At 40.4% G+C, this 20,568-nt stretch overlaps 1 protein-coding gene across 8 annotated transcripts in view; it reads left to right on the top strand.

The window, feature by feature from the left end:
• The window catches only part of C5H14orf39 (chromosome 5 C14orf39 homolog), a 29,791-nt gene extending 27,746 nt beyond the window's left edge, over positions 1 to 2,045 (top strand). For all 8 annotated transcript variants that reach the window (XM_038180421.2, XM_072038168.1, XM_072038166.1 and 5 more), the window contains one exon: positions 888 to 2,045. In XM_038180421.2, the coding sequence (XP_038036349.1) occupies positions 888 to 1,090 (203 nt within the window). In that variant the 3' untranslated portion in view covers positions 1,091 to 2,045. The remainder of the gene's footprint in view (positions 1 to 887) is intronic.
• Positions 2,046 to 20,568: the final 18,523 nt, after the last annotated feature.

Here is a 20,568-nt window from a genome sequence, read left to right as displayed (position 1 = left end):
TCATTCCTGAAAGGAGCTCTGTTCTTTAAATGTAAAAAGCTATAGTCCTGGTAAAAACCACTTTTTTTAACTTCAGGCTACTATCTCAGTGTTAGAAAAATACATCTATTGTTTCCACCCCCCCGCATCTGTAACAAAAGCAAAGTTTTCATTTGATAAAAGAAACCTTGATCATCACTTTAAATCATTGGAGGTACACAATGTAAAAATAGCACAAGTGAGAGAGGAGAATGAGACTTCATAAACCGTATCTTCTACCCATACAAAGTGAGCCACACACATTTATACATTCTGTGTAAAATCCTGGCTTTAGTGAGGAGAAAGGACAATTTTTCAGTGATAACAGTAGGATCAAAATTTACTTTTGATCAAGCATTTTTCTGAAGGGAACTGTAATCTACTCTTTTTAGAAGTCCTGCAGGTGCAAAGCCACTTTTTTTTTGAAGTGGATGAACAAAAGTTTATATGCATACATAGGTATTGCAGAGAAAAGGGTATGAATTTTGTGTTACTGAATGTAAAACTTGGGGGGTTCCTGTTTATAGCTTTGTTTCTCCAAATATTTCAGTGGTTTTTCAGAGAAGAAAGAATCCACAAAAATGTGTCGGTTTACAAAGACTCTGTTGCTTAGTATTCAAAATATTTCACCCAGTATATACTGAAAAAGTGTTTTGTTATTCTAAATCATTCAAGTGCTTCATTCTACATAATTTCTGATAATGCCCTCCTTTAAGTACCATGTCTAGTGCAGAAATAAACACACAACTGTAGTCTGATATGCAGTGGGCATTGGGAGTAAAATATGATTAAAGGAAGCATATTATGCTGAATGCATAAAGTATTCTTTCAGTAAGACAATCTAATAATATAATATTCACTCTATATAGGAAGCTTATTTGGGAAATCAGAAAGTGAGGATGCATTTGCCTTTCCCTTCCCCTCGGACTCGACTTCTCACGCATTTGGAGATGGAAAAGATGACTTTAGTTTTCCATTTGCATTTGGACAGGATCAGAGATCATCACAGTCTCCTTCTGTGCAAGGTTTTCATTCTTCCTTACAAAATACAAAGCCATCTACATTCTTTTGAATACCTTTGCCTTCCTTTTAAATTCTTTTCCTACTTAGCCTTGACAAATGTTTTCAGTTTCTTAAGTTAAAGTACAAAGCATTTCATCTTCTCCTTTCATTTCATGTAAGAATACATTATTGCAATTGCTGCAAGAGCATGTGTATCTCCAGCAAGCACATGCTTTGAGATGCAGCTTTCATTTTTCTTATTTATTTTCTAAACATGTTGTTTTCATAAAATGTTATGATACACTGTCCCTAAATTGGCACTTACAAGCAGCAGAAATACCATTTTAAAATAGCATGTTGAGTTAATTCAATATCTGTGAGAGAGCATCTAAAGAGTACTTCTAGATGAGTACTTTCAGTCTCTGATACAAAATAAAAGAAAGTGTTAGTAAAAGTAACTTTATTGTACCAGACAAAGCTGAATTTGAATTACAGTGTTTTTAAGTTGGTTATCTGTTATAAGATGTTTGAAATAAACATTTTTGTTAATTTCGTGCAAGGTTTTGTAGATATCTCTTAATATCTGAAGTGAAATAATGTTGTAATAATACTTGACATTTAAACTTCTGTCTCACTTGAGATGCTGAAAGCAAAGTAAGATCCTTCCACTTTATAGGAAAAAAAAAAAAAAAAAAGATACTAAGTCAGTATCCAGAGTGAAACAGTGGTCAATACAAGCGTATCCACCAGTTCTCCACAAATGGCTTGCTTTCTGGACTGGGTGCTTGTGAAGATGATACCACAGTAACTCAGCAAGGAGTGCTTACTGTTCAAAGCCACCACACCACTGTGCCCTGTGAATGCCTGAGAACTGTCCTCTCCAAAAGCAGCAGTTTCACATTTATGGCCTTTGAAGGAGATACGAGGTCGCTTTTGAGTTTTTATTTATGTTTTTTGTTTGTTTCTGTTATGTGTGAAACACCTATTACTAGTTTTTGAAACTCCTAATAAATTTATAAGGGATATCTGTTTCTTGGTAATTTACTTTGAAGTAAATACTCTGTGTAACAGCAGGCAAGTACGATGCTGGAATGGAAGCAGAGGAAATAAAAGAAAGACGGTATTATTCAGTGAACTTCACAGAAGACACTGCAAGTGCACTAACTAGTCAGGAGGGCACATGGACTGAGTGAAACATGCTGATGAAAATCATCTTACCCTTATAGTCTGTCGAGTCCACCAATCAAAGGTCTTCAAGGTCCAAAGGGGAGTAGCGTTGCTCTTCCCTCTGCTGACCCACAAAGCCCTGAATCATAGAATGCCCTGGCTTGGGAGGGATCTTAAAGACCATCTAGTTCCACCCCACTAGGGATGCCGCCCACCAGACCAGGTTGCTCAAAGCCCCCGTACAGCCTGGCCTTGAACACCTTCAGGGATGGGGCATCCACAGTTTCCCTGGGCAGCCTGCGCCAGTGCCTCACCACCCTCTGAGTAAAGAACTTGCTCCTAAAATCTAATCTAAATATCTCCTCTTTTAGTTTAAAACCCATCTCTCTTGTCCTAACACTATCTGTCCAATAAAATGACCAAGAGCTGTAATCCATGCCACTACTTTTTATCCACTAAACCCCTAAATGCCGTAGGACTATTTTCATGCAGCCCAGCTTCTCCTTCAGTACCTGTGCTTAGACATTGGTGGAAGTTGGGCATTTTTTAAGCAGAGTGGAGATGGATTGAGGACGCTTAAGTGAAGTGCTGCAGAGATCCAGCTAATAAGACACATTTGGGTTTGTTGGACTTTACATGGGCTTCCATGCTTATCTAAAATATCTTAAAATATTTTTTCTAATTTACTGCACACTTAATTGTCTAAAGGTAAATTTGAGAGCCTGTCTGTGTTATTTGGTGTAGTGTGTTAAGATATGCTACTGGCAGATAATCTTCGGAGATCACTTAGTAAGCCCAGAAGTGCAATTTTATTGGTTCAGTTATTCCATAACTGAACCTTCTTTTCCTGTTATCTGATGAATTTTGTCATCCATGCCTCAGATGTTTGTTATGCTGCAGTAGCATACTGCAAGGCTGCTGGCTGAAGTGGGAGAAACCACAGTTCAAGATCCTGCTGGATGATTACTTAGAGAAATAGGATAGGCTTGTTAATAACAATAAATAAAAAATAAAGCAACTTCATAAGAGGCAACCACACGGTATTTGGAATACTCTTCAGAGATTTACAGTCACGAACTACTTTTAAACATGTACTGGGACTTTTCATTGTAAATTAAACTGTCAGTTTCTGCCTAATCCCTTGTTATTATGCATATAAAATCAATAGTGGTCATGTTGCTGGGCTGCTGAAATGAACACTTCTCACACTGAAAGATTTTATTCTTACTGTCCTTTACACGAACACCTGACTACACCCATCTCTGGTCAAAAAGTGTAGGTAGAGATCCTCTTGTCAACGTAGTAGGGGTTGGTTGAGAACTGCGTGCTTTTCTGTTCATTACCACTTGTTATTTGCCATTACAGGCCCCATGATGCAGATAAAGTTGAAAAATGTGTGGTTGTTCCTCACTCCTCAAGGTAGAGTTGGTAGATTTAACTTCTATCACTGCTGAAAGTGTGGAAAGCTAACTTAGCTGACTCTGGACTCTTGTGGATGAGGGACAAGTGACTGCAGCTTAGCTGGAGACCAGTAGCCTCCAGCAGCATGCCAGCAATGGCAGCTGGGGAGCTGTAATCTCTTAAAAGCTGTGCAGCTGTCTCCGAAGTGGTAATATGGTGCTGTGAACCCTTAGAGGTGGGGGTTGTCTTGTTGTTCTGTCCGTGTACTGTACCTAGTAAAACAGAGTTCAGGTTTGTAACTGAGCCCTAAGGTAATAATAGTAAAAACAAACAAACAAAAACCAACCCACTCTTTTAAATAAACAGAGCAGGGGGTTGGCTTTCAATCTTGTGTGTGTACTCTAATCAGAAGGTAAATATTTATTTAGGGCCTGATATCTTTACCACTCCATCTAAGTTTTTAATTACAATTTGCACAGAAAACTATGTCACCTGAAAACTCCTTGTAACAGCTAGTGCATCAGCCAGCATGCAAGACTATATGAAGACTATAGATCAGTTCTGGTTAAATACATAACTGTAGGAAACATCTTAACATTTGAATAAGTCCATTTTTGAATTTGTTGAGTACAATTTTTAAACACTGAAGAAAAAAAAATTATGCTCTTACCCCCTGCTGCTGAGAGGAGGACAGTCATGCCTAATTTTTCTTTCTCCCAGAGAAATAATGCCTATATTAAGATGCCAGTTTCCCAATGGGATTTAACACAAAGAACATTTGTCCACATTTCCTTTGGCATGCATAGTGGTCTTCCAGCAAAAAAATATTCATTATAGTTTGTAAGGTGATATTTCTGTAACACTTTGACCAGAGGCCCATCTACTATTTTACTGTTAATTTTACTGATGCCCAAATGTAAAACATGCTTATAAACTGGAGAGCACATTTAGCTAACAAATATGCAACAGCTGGACAAGTTTCATGCTAAAATTAATTTAGAAACTAGGAGGTAAAGGCTACCTGGAATGACTTCCAGCTGTTGTGGGATATATCATTTATTTTCATGTAATGCTGATTTACGGCTTCACACAACACCTTTGATAGAAAATTACACATTTGTTGAACTGTTTCCACTCAAAAATCAGGTTTCCCAATAAATTGTCAAATTTATTCCTTTTCTCTAACTTCGTTCTCAGTCTATCGATATAAAACATATACACACAGCATAGCACTCTTCAGGGCAAATTAAATTGTTTTATAATATATACTTCTTAAGGTGATAAAAACACAAGAGTTCCTTCATTTTGTAGCAGAAAAAATGTTCAATATTCAAGTATGAATGAGGCACGTAATAGTGATGAAATGGGTTCTTCACAATACTAAATTTTCAACAATACCATTGTGTGAATACTTCGAGAAAAAAATCGTATATAGTATCACACTGTAGACTTAACTCGTACAAATATCCACTCATTTTAAAAGCAATATAAGAAGAGCAACCAGAATAACGAGCTGTAAAAATTGCACAAAAAAAACCCAAACAGTTACAAAACTAAGTTACAACCCATGGTATCGAGTAGAGAACATTAACTATAAGTAGCAGCTCTATGTTTAGCTACCTGTTAAGACTTACTGTAGGATGTTAAAAATATCCCATGCTTGCCTGCCACTTTTGTGCCCTAAACAGAGAAAAAAATTATTTCAATTTTCTTTTCAAGACTATGAACATAATTAAGACAATGTTGGAAGTCAAGGGGCATCACAGCACATATATATATATGTATATATTTAAATGAAAACTGTCGGGACAGTGGTAGAAGAATCATTGCATCATAAGAAAACAGTCTTATACTATAGCATTAATACGCTTAAGCATTTCAAGGAAATAAGCTTTAAGTGCTACTTATTGTAACAGATTGGAATGTGTAGACTTACAGTATTAGATGGTAGTAATCTCCCTGGTGCAAGGCTGATTGCATGAGTAGCAAGAGTTGGCTAATCCTTTTCGGCCAATGGCATAAAACAAGGATTAGTTTTTCATTTACTGCAACTGAGTGGGTCATTAAGATCCAAAGACACTAATGAGCCTGAACAGGCAATTGGATTCTGGTTGCAAAGTTATGGGCTAGTCTAAAAGGAGATGATTGTGTCTTTTAATGATTTAAAACAGGATGAGTTAGTGACCTTTTTCCTGAAAAAAAAAGAAAACGAAAAAAAAAAAAGGAAAAAAAAAAGGATTGAAGGCTATAACCATGGAACACAAACCTGGAATGCTGATGATTTCTCTTGGAACTTGAGTTGTTGCCAGATTCATTGCCTTAGAGGCTGAATGGCTCATTTAGAAATGTATCTGTTGCCTTGCTTTTATGTTCTGCTCTTGATGTCTCCAGAGTTGACACAAGTCACATGCAATCAAGTCTGTATTCCTGGTGGACAGGCACTGTCCTAATGTTCTCTGACTCACACCCAGGTTGTTTGCAGCTCAGCAGTTCTGCTTCCAGACACATCGCTTTTGTTCTGATGCTAACATCTTGCTGAGAAATTGCCTCTTGGCACGTTGTTTCTTGAATCCTGTACCTTGCTTGATTTGATGTGAAGATGATGCTCTTTTTAGCACTTGCAACACATTACCTTTGAAAAGGTAAACTTTCCCCCCACCTTTCCGTGTCCCAGATTTTCTTCTTTTCAATAATCATTTCTCCTCCACAATAATATGTAGTTTGTATTTAGTTTCATTCAAATCAACAGATCCTGCCAGAAGAATGTTAAACACCAAAACATTTCAATGTTAAGAGGATGTTTAAACGTATACGAAGGGCAAATACATTGATTGCTACGATTTCTTAGGGGAAATACTGTCAAATATTCTAATAGCATAAATGTATTTTTCCATAGCATACCATAATCCAAAAAGCAGTCACAGTATTATTTCACAGCACACTTTATTCCATAGCACTTTGAGATTTTGGTTGGGGAAAATCAGGGAATGGAGTGCAGGGTTAAGTAAATAAAAGATCTGTCTTGTAGGGAAGCAGCTGCTATGGCTGGTGGGAAGCTTGGTAGTTGACTGTACCAAAAGTCTGTTTGGGGCTTGCAGTTCTTATCCCTTCTGCTTCCTTCTGCCTTCAGCAAAGTGTGGGCTCTTGCTGCTTTTTGCTTTTTCTTGAGGCTCATCTTTGGCTAGTTTTATGGTTTCCACACCATACATGGTACTGAGATCAGTGATGTTCACCACCACAGATGGAAAGGGCTTATGTCCAGAAGAAGTTAGTAAAAATGTTTATTAACATTTAGCAACAGAATCCTTTGTAAGCAATATTTCCATTACATTTCAGGGAGATGCCAAGCCTTTGAAGCATTCCAGCCATTACCCAAGTACGACTGGCATTCACCACAGCTTCAAATCATCCCGGATGTGTTGACAAATGTCACCTGATAAAATGCATACTTTAAAGGTTTTTTGTTTGTTTGTTTTTTCCTTCTGAATCTTGCCCCAAATTCTTGACCAGTTGTGTTTCACCGCTACTTATATTAAAGGAGTTACTACATGTAACTGCCTCTTTCTCCCTCACAGTTGGAAGAGGCTCACAGCTTATTATTAATGAGATCTACGAGGTGAGATGTTAAAGCAAGGCCCTGGTCACCTGTCCTTGCAATCCCCATTGCTTGTCACTGCTGTTGCTCTGTTAGAAGAAGACAGGTGCAGAACATAGCTTAGGTTTTGTTTTGTTTTGTTTTGTTTTTCCCATCTTGAACCAATACTTGTGAATAATCATCACGGGCCTTTTTTTTTCTTTTTTTTCTTTTTTCTTTTTTTTTCTTTTTTTTTTTTTCTCTAGCACAGGTGAAGCATTCTGATGGCATAAACAGTGCAGTAACTGTTGGGCAGGTTTTCCTGCTTTAGCCTTACTTCATGGACCTGGGAGCTACGAAAGTGGATTTCCCTTATGGTGGTGCTTGGGAGGCTGCCAGTGTCACCACATACAAAGAAATACAGAGTAATGTGACTGGGGTCTGCTGGGTGCCTGGTGCCACGTGTGGTAAGAATTGTGTGTTATCACTTGTCCACAGAATTGTATCTAAATTACCAATTCCTGTGACTTTTTGAAGAATCATTAAAAAAGCCAATAATTAGATGCACATAAGAGGTTAATTGTTCAGGCTGCTCTTTTAAGTATTCCTGAGATATTCTTGGTGTTTATCAATGGGACACTTGGATTCCCTGTCTTGTGTTGCCCTACAACTATGGATTGTCCTTAGCTGAAGAAACTGCCCCTTACAACAGTCACTGAGTATCTCTCAGCCCCTAGTAGCATAATGAGGAACGGCATTTGGGGTTGGATTGTTGAGGGACATTGGGTTGCTGCAGACTTCCCTCAAACCTACAAGAGGATCACAAGCAGGAATGGTAGGTCAGATCTGTATCTGTTGCTTCTATCTGAACTACGCATCCACATGAAAGACTTGGAAATATTAATGGTAGGCAAGAGATTTTTGTGCCAGCAACCCGCGACCATATGAAATGTCTTTTCTGAGGAATCAGAAAATTATGAGATACAGATCAGCTACCTTCGTACATAAAGCACCTGTGGGTTTGCCCTAAGTTCTCTGCAGTTCCTCTGCCCTTACAGTAAGTGGGGTTTGCTGGGGTATGGGAGGTCCACGCACACCTTCTGCTGATGTCTCTGCACTGGTCTGGGAGGAAGACGAAGGCACGCATAATCTAAAACAGAATTCCTGTGCTGGCAAAGTTCAATTAGTGTTACACTGGGCAGCTCTGTGATGCAAAGCACATGCAAAGGGCGGAGGCTTAAGGCTTTTTCACTATGCAAATTACACACTTGCAGCAGCATAAGGCTGGCAGCAGCGTACTCCACTTTGCCTGTTTCTTGCAGCTAGCTCACATATTGTGGTGTCAGTCTTTCAACACAGAACATTTTACATCAGAGAAAAGGAAAAAAAAGAAAGATGCTCCAGTGGATGGTGTATGTATTTCAGTTCCCTTTGTTGAGCCTTATCTGAGCTGACACTGCTGGAATAAAGTAGATTGTCAAAGGCTGGGCAGAGCACTTTCATCATTTGCAAGTATTGGCATAAAGTAAAATAATGATTCGGATTTCTGTTTTCTGTCTTTCATGGCTTACATTGTCAGTTACCGTGATGTTTTTGACAAGGGAGTGCTGCTGGGTTAGTGATTTCTTCCAGAGCTTCAGAAATAGTTAAGTTATCTGCTATTATCATCATATCAAGGCTGACAGTTGATGGTCAGTGCTTATTTATTGTCTTTGTAAATTACTAAATGAAGTTAGGAGCAGCAAATGTACTTTTACAAATGTACTCTCCACTTTTATAATGTTAATTCCATGGAATTGTCTGTCATGTGTGTACATTCACATCTGGCAAAATCCTTGATCCTTGTAAGATGTGCAAAATAACTGCAGAAGATGGGTTTTCTGCAGTAACAGAGCAGGGAAGAGAAAAATACTATGCTGAGCATGTCTCTTGAAAACTTTTACAACCTAGTGCCTATACATACATGTAGGTACTGTAATATAATGTAATATAATTAGAAAGTTCTTTCACTGAGGCTTGTAATACGTATACAGTTTAATGAATGTGCCATGTTTAAAAAGAGAGAGAAAGGTGAAGTTCAAATACTGAAGTCATATAATTAACCCTTCACTCATATGACTCAATGATGGTTAAGTATCAAGACATACAGCTGCGTTTGCAGTGGAGTTATAAAGTATGAGCAGTGTGACCCTGGTGTTGGCAAGGGAAAACATAATTACTGCTAAATTATTTTGATGTTATGGTCAAGATTCCATGAACTGCGTAATATTGGACCAAAACTTAGTTTTGTGCACTCAGCTAATCCTAAATAATGGCTAGTTTGACTTTCTTCTTCCCTGTATGTGAGAACTGGGTAAACCTTGCGTAAATATTCCTAGCTGGGAACACATCGCTGCTGTTACGACTCGAAAGATTGATTCAGGAGCAATCCTTCCTGTTCTCCTTTCATCAGTGAAAGCAAGCACAGGTCTGAATTACTTCATATGTATAGCTAGGAGATGTATGTAGCAATTATCATGTATATTGCAGAAGTGCCCACAGGGTACAGCTTTGTTTTTGGGGCTTCATTCTTAGAGAGTCCAAACTTTAAATATTTCACAGTTTTAAAAGACTGGGCAGACAGTGGTGGGCTGGATCATAAAGTCCTGAGTGCTTCCCATACGTGCTGAGCACCTTTGGTTTCCAGTTGGAAGCCAATGGGGGTTAAGGTTGCTTAACTCCGTACCAGTCAGTACCAGTCAGTCTGCTCCATCAAGCCTGTAGGACTCCTTAAAAAATAAAATATCAGCTTTTTTATTATTATTATTTGAAGGAAAAAAAAAAAAAAAGGAAAAGGAAAAGGAAAGGGGAAAGAAAGAAAAAGAAAAAGAAAAAGAAAAAGAAAAAGAAAAAGAAAAAGAAAAAGAAAAAGAAAAAGAAAAAGAAAAAGAAAAAGAAAAAGAAAAAGAAAAAGAAAAAGAAAAAGAAAAAGAAAAAGAAAAAGAAAAAGAAAAAGAAAAAGAAAAAGAAACCCTTAAAAGAAGCACTAGGCATCTGGAAATTGTGGTTGTGGGAAATAGAATTCCTCTCTTTGGCTGTGTTTTGTAGGATGTTTCAGGAAGGCATCGTTCACCAAATTCAAACTGGGCTGTTTCCACTAGATCAGTGTTACTGACAAGCCATGCTCTGAGCAGAGTTGTCATCAAGAGCTTAATCTGGGAGAAATTTATAAAACCTGAAGAACAGCAGCTTTCAAAGTGCTGGATGTCCTTTCAATTGTATATCAGTCTAGAAAGATGATGAAAGAGCAAATCTGGTGAGGCAAAGAGAGGCAAATAGCACAGAAGAAAAATTTGTGGAAAAATCATTGGTATCAAATGAAGACTGGCACTTAGCACCACAGACGCAATGCATTTATTCTTTCTTACCCCAGATTGTGTAGGCCTATGTGTAAGATAGTAAATGCCGTCTCCACTGGGGTAATTTTTATTGTCATACTGGAGTCAGCATCACAGCTTCTGGCAGCTGTTGGGGGAGGCGGAAAGAAGGCCGTCCATATGGCTCTGTGTATTGTACCCAAAGCATCCCGTGTTTGGGAAGATCCTTACAATGTCAGTGGTGGGTCATCTAAGGCCTGCTTTTGTTTCTGTAAAGTCAGTGGGGATTTTGGTGTTTATTAGTGGGAGCAGAAACAAAACCTTAATCCCTGCCAATTCTGTTTGTATTAAATTATGCCCAGAGTGACACATGTATGCAGAGTATACCATGATTAAAACAGGCTCTTACGCTGCCATCACCTCTTCTCCAACAACAGTGGGACTGAAGGCGGAGTGGACCTGCAGACAGGCAGCTTTGGGCCACTTCTTCATTTTTCCCATCCCCTGTGTGAGAAAATAAAAGTTGGGGGAGTGGGTGTGAACCACTAAACCTATTTATGCTATCCATAGTCTCACTGGTGGCCAAACTCAATGATAGCTACTGCAGGTGTCGTAAGATCCAGAGGAGGACGGGGGGCATTTGCAAACACGGTGCAAGGGTGGGCATTTAAACGGAGACTGGGGCAGGGAAGCCAAGCAAGAAAACAGAAGTAAGCAACAGGCAGGATATCAGGAGAAGAACAGGATCACAAAGCACAATGAAGGAACACTGGGTGGGAAAGCAGATCCCCAACCGGGCTCTGTTTATTCCAGCTGAATTACTTTTCTTTGACCTGAATGCTTTGCTTGCCTCATCAGCATCTCCTCCCTGCTGTGCACTGGCTCCAGTGAAGGCTGGGCAGTGCTGCGAGGACGTGGCTGAGTGCTGCTGGTCAGGGCCCTTGGCTTTCTTACTGCTTTTGGAGCTTATTGTTGGTACCTCAGTGGCTGATTACATCGACTTAGATGGCAGTGATTAGGGAAGATGCTCAAGTCTGCTGCTCAGAAAGTAAAACCATTGCCGAGAACGACAGTAGCAAAGAAATTTGGAAGTTCTGATGCCAAAATGCCTAAGCCTGTGCGTGCCTCTGCTTGCATAACCCCCATTTTGTGCCAAGTGCCTGGCCTGGCACACCCCGCTGCGCGGCTGGGCTTGACCACTGCATGAAGCATCTTTTCATGCCCCACGTTGTGCCTCAGTGCTCCAGAATGCCAGGGTCGTCCCTCTGCAGAGCTGACCGGAGCAAACCAAAGTGGCCGCTCTTTGTTAGTGAAGTGGGCTGCACTCGATCTAGGCGCTGCTCCAGCCTGACAGGCTCTGCTAAAATTGATTTCTGTGTGCGAGCTGCTTGCACACCGTTAGAACAGGACTTGTGTCTGGCCAGCTTCTTGGATGTACTGTCAGGAATGTGAGGACACTCAGAGCATCATTTACGGAGGATGTGTGCATCATTGGGGTTTTGTGATGGATGGAGCCAGGCTCATGGACTCAGAATTCACTTCACCATCTCCTTGTGACAGCCAGAGGTACCAAGTGATTTAAAAAAATAAGTTTGTTGACAGGATTCTCCAAAAGTGGCGATGTTTTTTATCGTATCATAAATTTATTTCACATGATAATGTGTTTATTCTGTAATAAACCAAGTGATAACTGTGTCTGGTTTACATTGCTTGTCAGTACTTTCTCAAAGCCTTGGAAAGTAAAGCAAGGACAAACTGCTTTTCAGCTTTGTTCCTCTTGCCCATACTTATAGCATGGTATAAGTAGCACTCACACGCTGCTGTGGCTGGCAGACCTGGCTGTTCAAGCATTCATGAGCAGCAAGAACATTATCTCCATAAACGAAATACGTGCAGACACAGGCTCATGTACACAAACAAACAGCAATACATTCCCTCTTGCATACGCACTTCAGTTGTCAGCCTCTTACTTCCTGAAGCACATGGGGATGTAGGAAAGCCTGGCACTAGTGCAGACTAAACAAACTGCTGAATGAAGGGAAAGCCACGATCATCCTTGTGTATCTATGCCATTAAATACATTTCTAATTAAAGCAATCATAAACGCAGCTTCACCATTTCTGGGCCAGTCCTATTTTATTAAGTTCAATGGTCAAGCTCCAAATGTATTTGTTTTATTAAGCCTCTGAAGAACTGGATACGTTTCTGGGCAAGTCAGTTTTCCTGCGTCTCTACTCTCAATGGATCAAAATTACCATGTTAATAATGACATTACTGTCATTAGTATTTTTTATGTGCTAAAAAGTCTACAAGAAGAAGTAATGCCTTTTATTAGACTGAATGATTCAGGAAAAAAAAAAAATGCTATCATAATTTGACTTAGCTACAGTTTGCTTTCAAGTGCAAGCTCCTGCACCTGGGCTGGGGAAATCCCAGCAGGCTGGGCAGAGAATGGGTTGAGAGCAGCCCTGAGGAGAAGGGCCTGGGGGTGGAGGTGGATGAGAAGCTTAACATGAGCTGGCAACGTGTGCCTGCAGCCCAGAAAGCCACCCGTGTCCTGGGCTGCACCAGCAGCAGCGTGGGCAGCAGGGCGAGGGAGGGGATTGTCCCCCTCTGCTCAGCTCTCCTGAGACCCCACCTGGAGCCCTGCACCCAGCTCTGGGGCCAGCACAAGGACAGGGACCTGCTGGAGCAAGTCCAGAGGAGGCCACGAGGATGTTCAGAGGCTGGAGCCCCTCTGCTGTGGAGACAGGCTGAGGGAGCTGGGGGTGTTCAGCCTGGAGAAGGGAAGGCTCCGGGGAGACCTCACAGCGGCCTGCCAGGGCCTAAAGGGGCTGCAGGACAGCTGGGGAGGGACTCTGTGCCAGGGGGTGGAGAGACAGGACAAAGGGTAATGGTTTTAAACTAAAAGAGGGTAGGTTTAGATTAGATATTAAGAAGAAATTCTAGATTAGAAATTAGGAAGAAAAAGCAGTTCATATCTTGCCCATCAGCTTTTTTTTTTTTTTTTTTTTTTTTTTTTTTTTTTTGGCGAAGCATTGTGAGGAACATTTAGGTTTCTCAGGTATATCTATGCTCAGTTCAGCACGAAGCTTGCTGCGAGCCGTCTGACCTGGGTGCTGCTATCATCTGCTCTCCACAAGAGGAACAGGACGCTCTGACCACGGCTGGGAATCGCAGCAGAGACAGAGGAGGAACAGCTACTCCTGGCTAGGAAGACGCGGTCCCTGTCACCTTAGGACACTGTAACTTCTCCATGACAAGTGCTTCTCAATGCCAGTGCCGGGTTGCTAAGCCCAGGATGTGTTTCTGAGAATGCATCCACTACAAGGGCTTCTGTTTGGTTTTTTTTTTTTTTTTTTTTATTTATTATCTTAAGGCCAGTTACTCAAGAAGGCCTAAAAGGGTCTCCACAAAAGCAAGAGAAGTGCTGTGTGTGTCTCCTGGCATCCTGCAAAGAGGCACTTCTCTACTTCCACCTTTCTCTTTTTCTTTTAAATGGGAATGAAAAAAGGTTCATTCCTTGTCAGGGTACTGAAGAGACACATTTTTCTATACCTGAAATATCACAAACATTCATAGGACAGGCTACTGGTAAGAAATACAGCAAAGCTGAGCTAGGCTGCTTGCTCCAAGAACTACAGGTGGAAACCTGGCAAAAGCATTTCTAAGCTTTGCTTGACAGCATTTTTTATTTTATTTTATTTTATTTTATTTTATTTTATTTTATTTTATTTTATTTTATTTTATTTTATTTTATTTTATTTTATTTTATTTATTTTAATTTTTTGCTTTGTTTATTCACCAGGGATATAGCGATGGTGAATCCAGGGAAATTCCAGGGAAAGGTATGGCATTTCCAAACCTATTGGCAGGAAAGGCCAATGCTGTTCATTTATTTTTTTATTATTTTAGCACAGAGATACTTTCATGCTCTGATCTTCCTGACACAATTGTTACCTCTCCTTTATGTTTGGAACAGCTCTGGGTGCCATGGGCATGGTCTGGCCACATCAGCCTTTCTTTACAGCACTGGGACAGACAGGGTGCCTAAAATCCAGGTGGAACATATATGCCCGTCTCATCAAAGGAATTTAAATAAAAAAAAAAAAACGTTTACATAGAATATGTTGAAGACCATAATGTGCTGTTAGATTATTCCTTTGGTTATTTACAGCTTTATTTGTTGGGAGAAGTTATTCCACTAACACTGGGGGTTTATTTGACTGACTGTACTGCAGTGGAAGGGCTGAACCCCCAAGCATTCTAGCCTCGACCAGGGGAAGCAGAAATAGAAAACAGTTTCTAGTATTTCTACACAAGAATTATGGAGTATTTTCTCCTATATCACAACAATCTTCCCCTCTGCCACAACATATCTGGGACCAGTCACTCCTCAGACTTACACATCAACCCACTAACCCTGTTTCACAGATCAACTCACCTCTTAGATGTGCAAAACAAAGCAGATTTTGATCTATTTTCATTATGTTTTGTGAGTGTGCACGTGACATAATTTAAATAAGCTTATCCTACTCAGAAAGAAAAAAAAAGCATTCCTACCACAGTTTAGGTAAACCAAGCAATTATTCTGTTACTAAGTGTAATTAATGCCTAATGTTTTGCTTTGATTAATTGGACAATCAGCATCTGCTCCTAGTAATAGGGATTAGTAACCCAAGCCGTCTCATATATTAGAAGGTAGGGGGTTCTTCAGTATTAAAAATCTTTTTCCGCATTCATGTGGCAAAAGCAGAAAAAAACAGCCCTGTACTATTTTCTAAAAACTGAAAAAAGGGAGGCAACAAATTTCTGAAAGAATATGGAGAAAGCTTTAGTATGTCTTCAATAATTCATATTTTTTAGTCAGTAAAATCCATTATTCTCCATTTATTATTTCTCCAAGAAAGGAAGAAATTTGATCTAATTCTCTGACAGTTTTTATGGACAAATGACCAAACCATTTAAGATTCTGCATCTTCTAGCAGTAGCGGCATTTGAAAGAGGAAGCTGAACTAAATAAGAATCTGCATTTGGTATTTCTGTGTTGCTGATTACTTCTCTTAATTTAGGAAAAAAAGGAATGGCATTTTAGACATAATAGCTATTTTTCTCAATGTTTAGTTTCTCCTTTTTATTTTTATTTTTCTCTGTGGCTAAAGAGTTACAACATGCAGTGAGGTTACAAGGCTAATCGTGCTTTATCATCTCCTATAGATCCCAATGCTGGAGCTGGAGTGCAGTTAGATGCAAACACTAATCCAACCGTGTAACAGACATCCCCATATGGTTAGTCACCAGCTTTGCCTTAAGCCAATCAATAATCACTTTGATAAAGAAAAATAAATTTGGATTTTTTTTTTTTTGTTGTTGTAAGGTCATTTGGCCTCTGATTGCTGCAACCACCAAATTATAGCCAGGTGTTATGGGATTCTCCGTCACTTCAGTGTCCACTCAAAAACAGTTCTTGCAGTGGGTGGTAGGTAACTTAAGAAATGATTCTCATTACTGGGATTACTGCAGAGCCAAGAACAGAATTAACTTGAGCCACACACTTTGCTTCTAAAAGCCTATAGTAGAGACTAAGCACCTCATAAAGTGAGCTGGGCTTTCATTGTAATATAAACAAAAAATATCTTTGAAGAAACACTGTCAGTATAAGCCATTGAACACAGGAGGTTTGTGGTGGAGGCTCACCTGGAGGCTTTCACTCTCCGGTCTGTGACCACTGCAAGAATGAAGAGTGAATCCATAGTAGGCACCTGATAAGCACTTGGTTTAGTCAGTTGATGGATGCTTTCACAGAAATGTTCATCTGCTCTGATACATCCAGTGCTGAAGACAGTGAAGAGACCATAAATGCCAACATTTCAAGCCGTGCTACTTTAGCATCTCTCTGAATTTGTTTGGTTAAGGGCTGACTCTTGTTAGGTCACAGGCTGTGCATACGTCCCCTGTACCAGGTCCTCTGGGCCAGAAAGGCAATTTCAAGTTGTCCTGCATAGGGATTTGTGCTGCAGTTGTGGATGGACTCCAGCAGGTAAGGACTAATGATGAGGGATGAGGACTGATGACTGAATATTCACTCCACGCTCAGTTCAATCCAGTGAATAATTCTCTAGTAACAAGCACTCGATATTCACAATGAATTGCCTTTAACCAGATGGGAGGTGAAACAAAGACATTGCAATAAGCTTCAAAAATAATGCTGAATACCTGCATATACAAAGAAAATAAGATCTGCTCTAAGATGCCCCACCAACCATGTATTAAATAAATACATTTTATACTGAAAACTATATCTTTTCTTGACTTTATTTCCTCTTGGCTTGTATGTTTACTCAGATGGCTGTCCTATGTCATAAACATGCATCAGTTACATACCTAAGGTCTTACAGTTACCTTCATACCCTTTTCTCTTTTCCTTCTATCTAGTTGGGCTTTAGCATAACTTTCAGATGTGCCTTTCCTCCTGTTGCATATCGCAGTGCTGAGATTCAGGGTTTTATTTCTCCTTCTGGAATTGAAGCTCCCTTGTCTTCTCCATTTGTCTTTATGGAGACCCAGAGACATGGCTACTGAAGCAGAACATTTTTTCTCTTTCCTGACACTGAAACCAAGTTCTGTCTTCATAGTCTGTCTGTAATATTTTAAAATGAATAAGTGAGCAACCGGATCCTCTTTGCATGAAGTGTTACTCCTTAAATTGTACACTGTAGACATATCCAGGAACCTCAGCAGGGTGAAGCAGGAGCTGTGCATTAGACTACTCAGCCATTGGACTACTTCTTATGGGTCACGTTATGATATACAGTCAGTTCTGATCTAGATGGGGTGAAGATACTCAAATAGACTCAGAAAGAGCAGAACAGCAGCATTTCTGTGACTTTGCACCAGACCCTCTTCATCTATATTGCTTGCACGATGTCCACGGGAGTGATTTATCTGCAAGCTGGATAATCTGCCAGGGAATAATGGCAAGGAAACAAAGAATGCTCAGAATATGTAACAACTCATAGCATTTAGAGGTTCTTTCCCCCAGAAGTTCTTTAAAATGGGGAATCTAAGCATTAGCAGGTACCAAGCACTCAAGATGCTGGAATTTGTTAGTGAAAGTTACTTACAAGCCAGTATGCAAAGTAGGACCTCAGCAAAAATAACCTGCCTAAAAGATGCCCAAAATCCAGGTCCTGGACAAAGTGTTTCTCAGTATATATCCTCTAGCTAAAGGATGAGGGCTGTTTTGGTATATGTACTCTGGTAGACCCCTGCATTCCTCATTGCACTGTGGTGCATCTTTTTACCTCTGTTTGTAATTAGAGCTGCTTTTTGATTGGTCTTGACAGCAGTTTGAAGTGGTCTTTTTGTTCATAAATGTCACCAGGAAGTATATTAATGGAGAGATGCCAAAGGTATAAAAGCTACAGAGTCCCAAGTTACAATGGAGATATATTCTTGTGTATATTCCAGTGCAATCTTTGCAATATAAAAGCAGAGACAAAACATCTCCTGCGTTTCTTTCCTCCCTTGAATTCCATCTTTCACCACCCTATTCCCTTTGCAGATTGGTGAGCGGCAGTTGCTAAATATATGCATAATAGTGAAAACCACTACATAATACACTGCATTGAAAAAGAGTCCTGCCAGGCTTCTAGGTCAAGGGAAGGAATATCTCTTTCTTTCCTAGTCAGCTTATCTTCCCATTTGTCTCCTTTCTCTTTATGAAAGAGCTGATGGGGAAGGTCTCCAGTTGAAGGAGCTATTCAGAAAAAGACCTGACATTTTGAATCAAAATTCACACTGCCTCCAAACATCCCAGTGCTATTAAACAATAATCAAAGTAGAATGAAATTCATATTTACTCTGAAAACAAAATACATGCAGGTATTTGATTTAAGAAAATCCAGATAAATACCTTTTAGAAGAAATACTTGAAAAATGGGTGCAAAATAGGTAGTTTAGGTAGAGCGCAAAAAACAAAGTAATGCCTGAACCTATGGGATGAAGAGAAGAGCAAACAGTAGGCACAAGCACAGATGTTTGCATTCTTATTCTTTAGAAGAATGCAAAGGTAAATGGGGACAAAGACTTGGAAAGGGTCGCCTATTTTACCAAAGCACACCGCTGGTGTCACAAGCACTTTGGTGACAGGCTCGGAGGTTCACAGCACAGCACACACCAGTCCCCACGTGCCATCGTTTCTGGCCTCTGTGTCTCACAGCAGTCTCTGACAGTGACACCAAATTTAACACCTTCAGTGCACCGAATTAACGCTTTCAGTTCTAGTGAAAACGTGGATGACACTGGGGAGATTTTACCCCAAAAGTATGGGTAACAGCTAAAAAACTGTATTCCTAAACCAAGTACATGTACATGTGTCCATCTGCAATGCAAGTTGTCACCTGAGCTGTAAAGCGACCTCATAGCAGCCAGGCAGGCAGGGATCGCACTGGTTTATGCTCAGGATTCCCAGGCAAACCGTATCGGGCTGTGGTGTTTCTTGGTAGGTCAGGTTGGTGGTTGGACTTTGTGATCTTGAAGGTCTTTCCCAAGCTAGATGATTCTATGATTATCCTTACAGCCATGGGTGTATAACCACAGAGGATAATGAAATAACAAAGCACAAAGCCAAGGAGGTGAAAAAGGTCTCTGTATGCCCTGTTGCTTGTCCTTTAACCTGGCAGTAAAGAGAAAGCAACCACTGCAGTCATTAGAAGCTCTGATGCAATAAGCTGGGACACCAGCGAGGACCAGTGAGGTGTTTGCTAACCTCACTGAAGACCCACGGCTTGCAGGGGCCCAGACACGTCCCACACAAGCTCTTGTGGTTTGCCACAGTCAGTGGCCTCCTGTCTCACATAGGATACATACCCAAAGCAATTCCACAAGGTGACAGGAGCAAGCGTAGAGCAGTTGTGAGATGCTTCTTGGCACATCACCTAAGTGCGTCCCTAGGAGTTTTGAACACCTCAGCAGGGTGAGCAGGGTTGCTCAGAAGGGAATTATTGCCACATAGGAGATCTCCAGATTGTTGCTGAGCTGGGAGAGTCCCAGATCCATGGCAGCCTGTGTGTGACCACAGTGGGTTGTGCAGACTGCTGCTCAAAAGCAATGATCTACTGGATTTCTACTGCTAAAACCCTTCTGCAAGAGTTTTGCTAGGAAGCACAACCCGAAGGCTGTATTCTGCTCTCAGGGACACGTACACAGAGCCCCCATTAATTAATACTCTTGCTGAATGCATCTGCCTATTGCCTGGCACCAGGACATCCCAAGGTAGCAGAGCACCACAGGAAGCTTCCTGCTCTTCAGAGGCTGGATTAGAAATGCTATAAAGCTAAAGAAAACATCAGCTTCGTTAGAATGACCCACTGTGCTTCACAACAGACCTGACTCCATCACTTTGTGCCCCTGCCCTGCCTTCCCTGCCTCCCTGCTACAGGATAAAAACCAAACAAACAACAACACACGCATCTGCAAAGCCTCCAGGGGCAAAACTTTCCTCTGCAGCCTTCATCGCATCTCTCAATCTCATATTCAGAAGTGCAGAATTCATTGTATAATCCACACCCACTCAGCACAGAGATCATTCTTTGACATCAGAGGAAAAGTTAATGTATGAAGAAATAAAAGAATATGTAATGGAGATTTCCCCAGAGCAGAAAGGAGTGGAGAAATCTGCCATCGCGTATCATGCGTCTCACTAACAGATACATATTCATTCTGCTTAAATGTATTCTGGTAGTTCTTATGTATTCCTTGTAGTTCCTAACAATTATATCTGATCTCTTTGTTAGGGACAGAAAATGTAGACTTAATAAGATGTCAACAGACAAGGAGTATAAAGTAATTGCCCATTACGCTATAAATGTGTTATAATCATTTGCCAGAGGGAAAAGAAGTCTAATTGAATGAAAACTCTTGATGGTTTCATTATGCTTCTATTAAGAGGCAGTCAGTCCTCCTGATCCAAATACAAGGCTCGATGCTTCTTGCATTTACATCCGCAGAAAAATTGAGGGAACTGCAGTTTGCCAATGGATTTGCAGC

This window comes from Anas platyrhynchos, chromosome 5 (assembly GCF_047663525.1).
Source record: "Anas platyrhynchos isolate ZD024472 breed Pekin duck chromosome 5, IASCAAS_PekinDuck_T2T, whole genome shotgun sequence".
NCBI classification, from domain to species: domain Eukaryota; kingdom Metazoa; phylum Chordata; class Aves; order Anseriformes; family Anatidae; genus Anas; species Anas platyrhynchos.
Note: the sequence above shows the minus strand (reverse complement) of the source record. Positions and strands in the feature narration are given on the sequence as shown.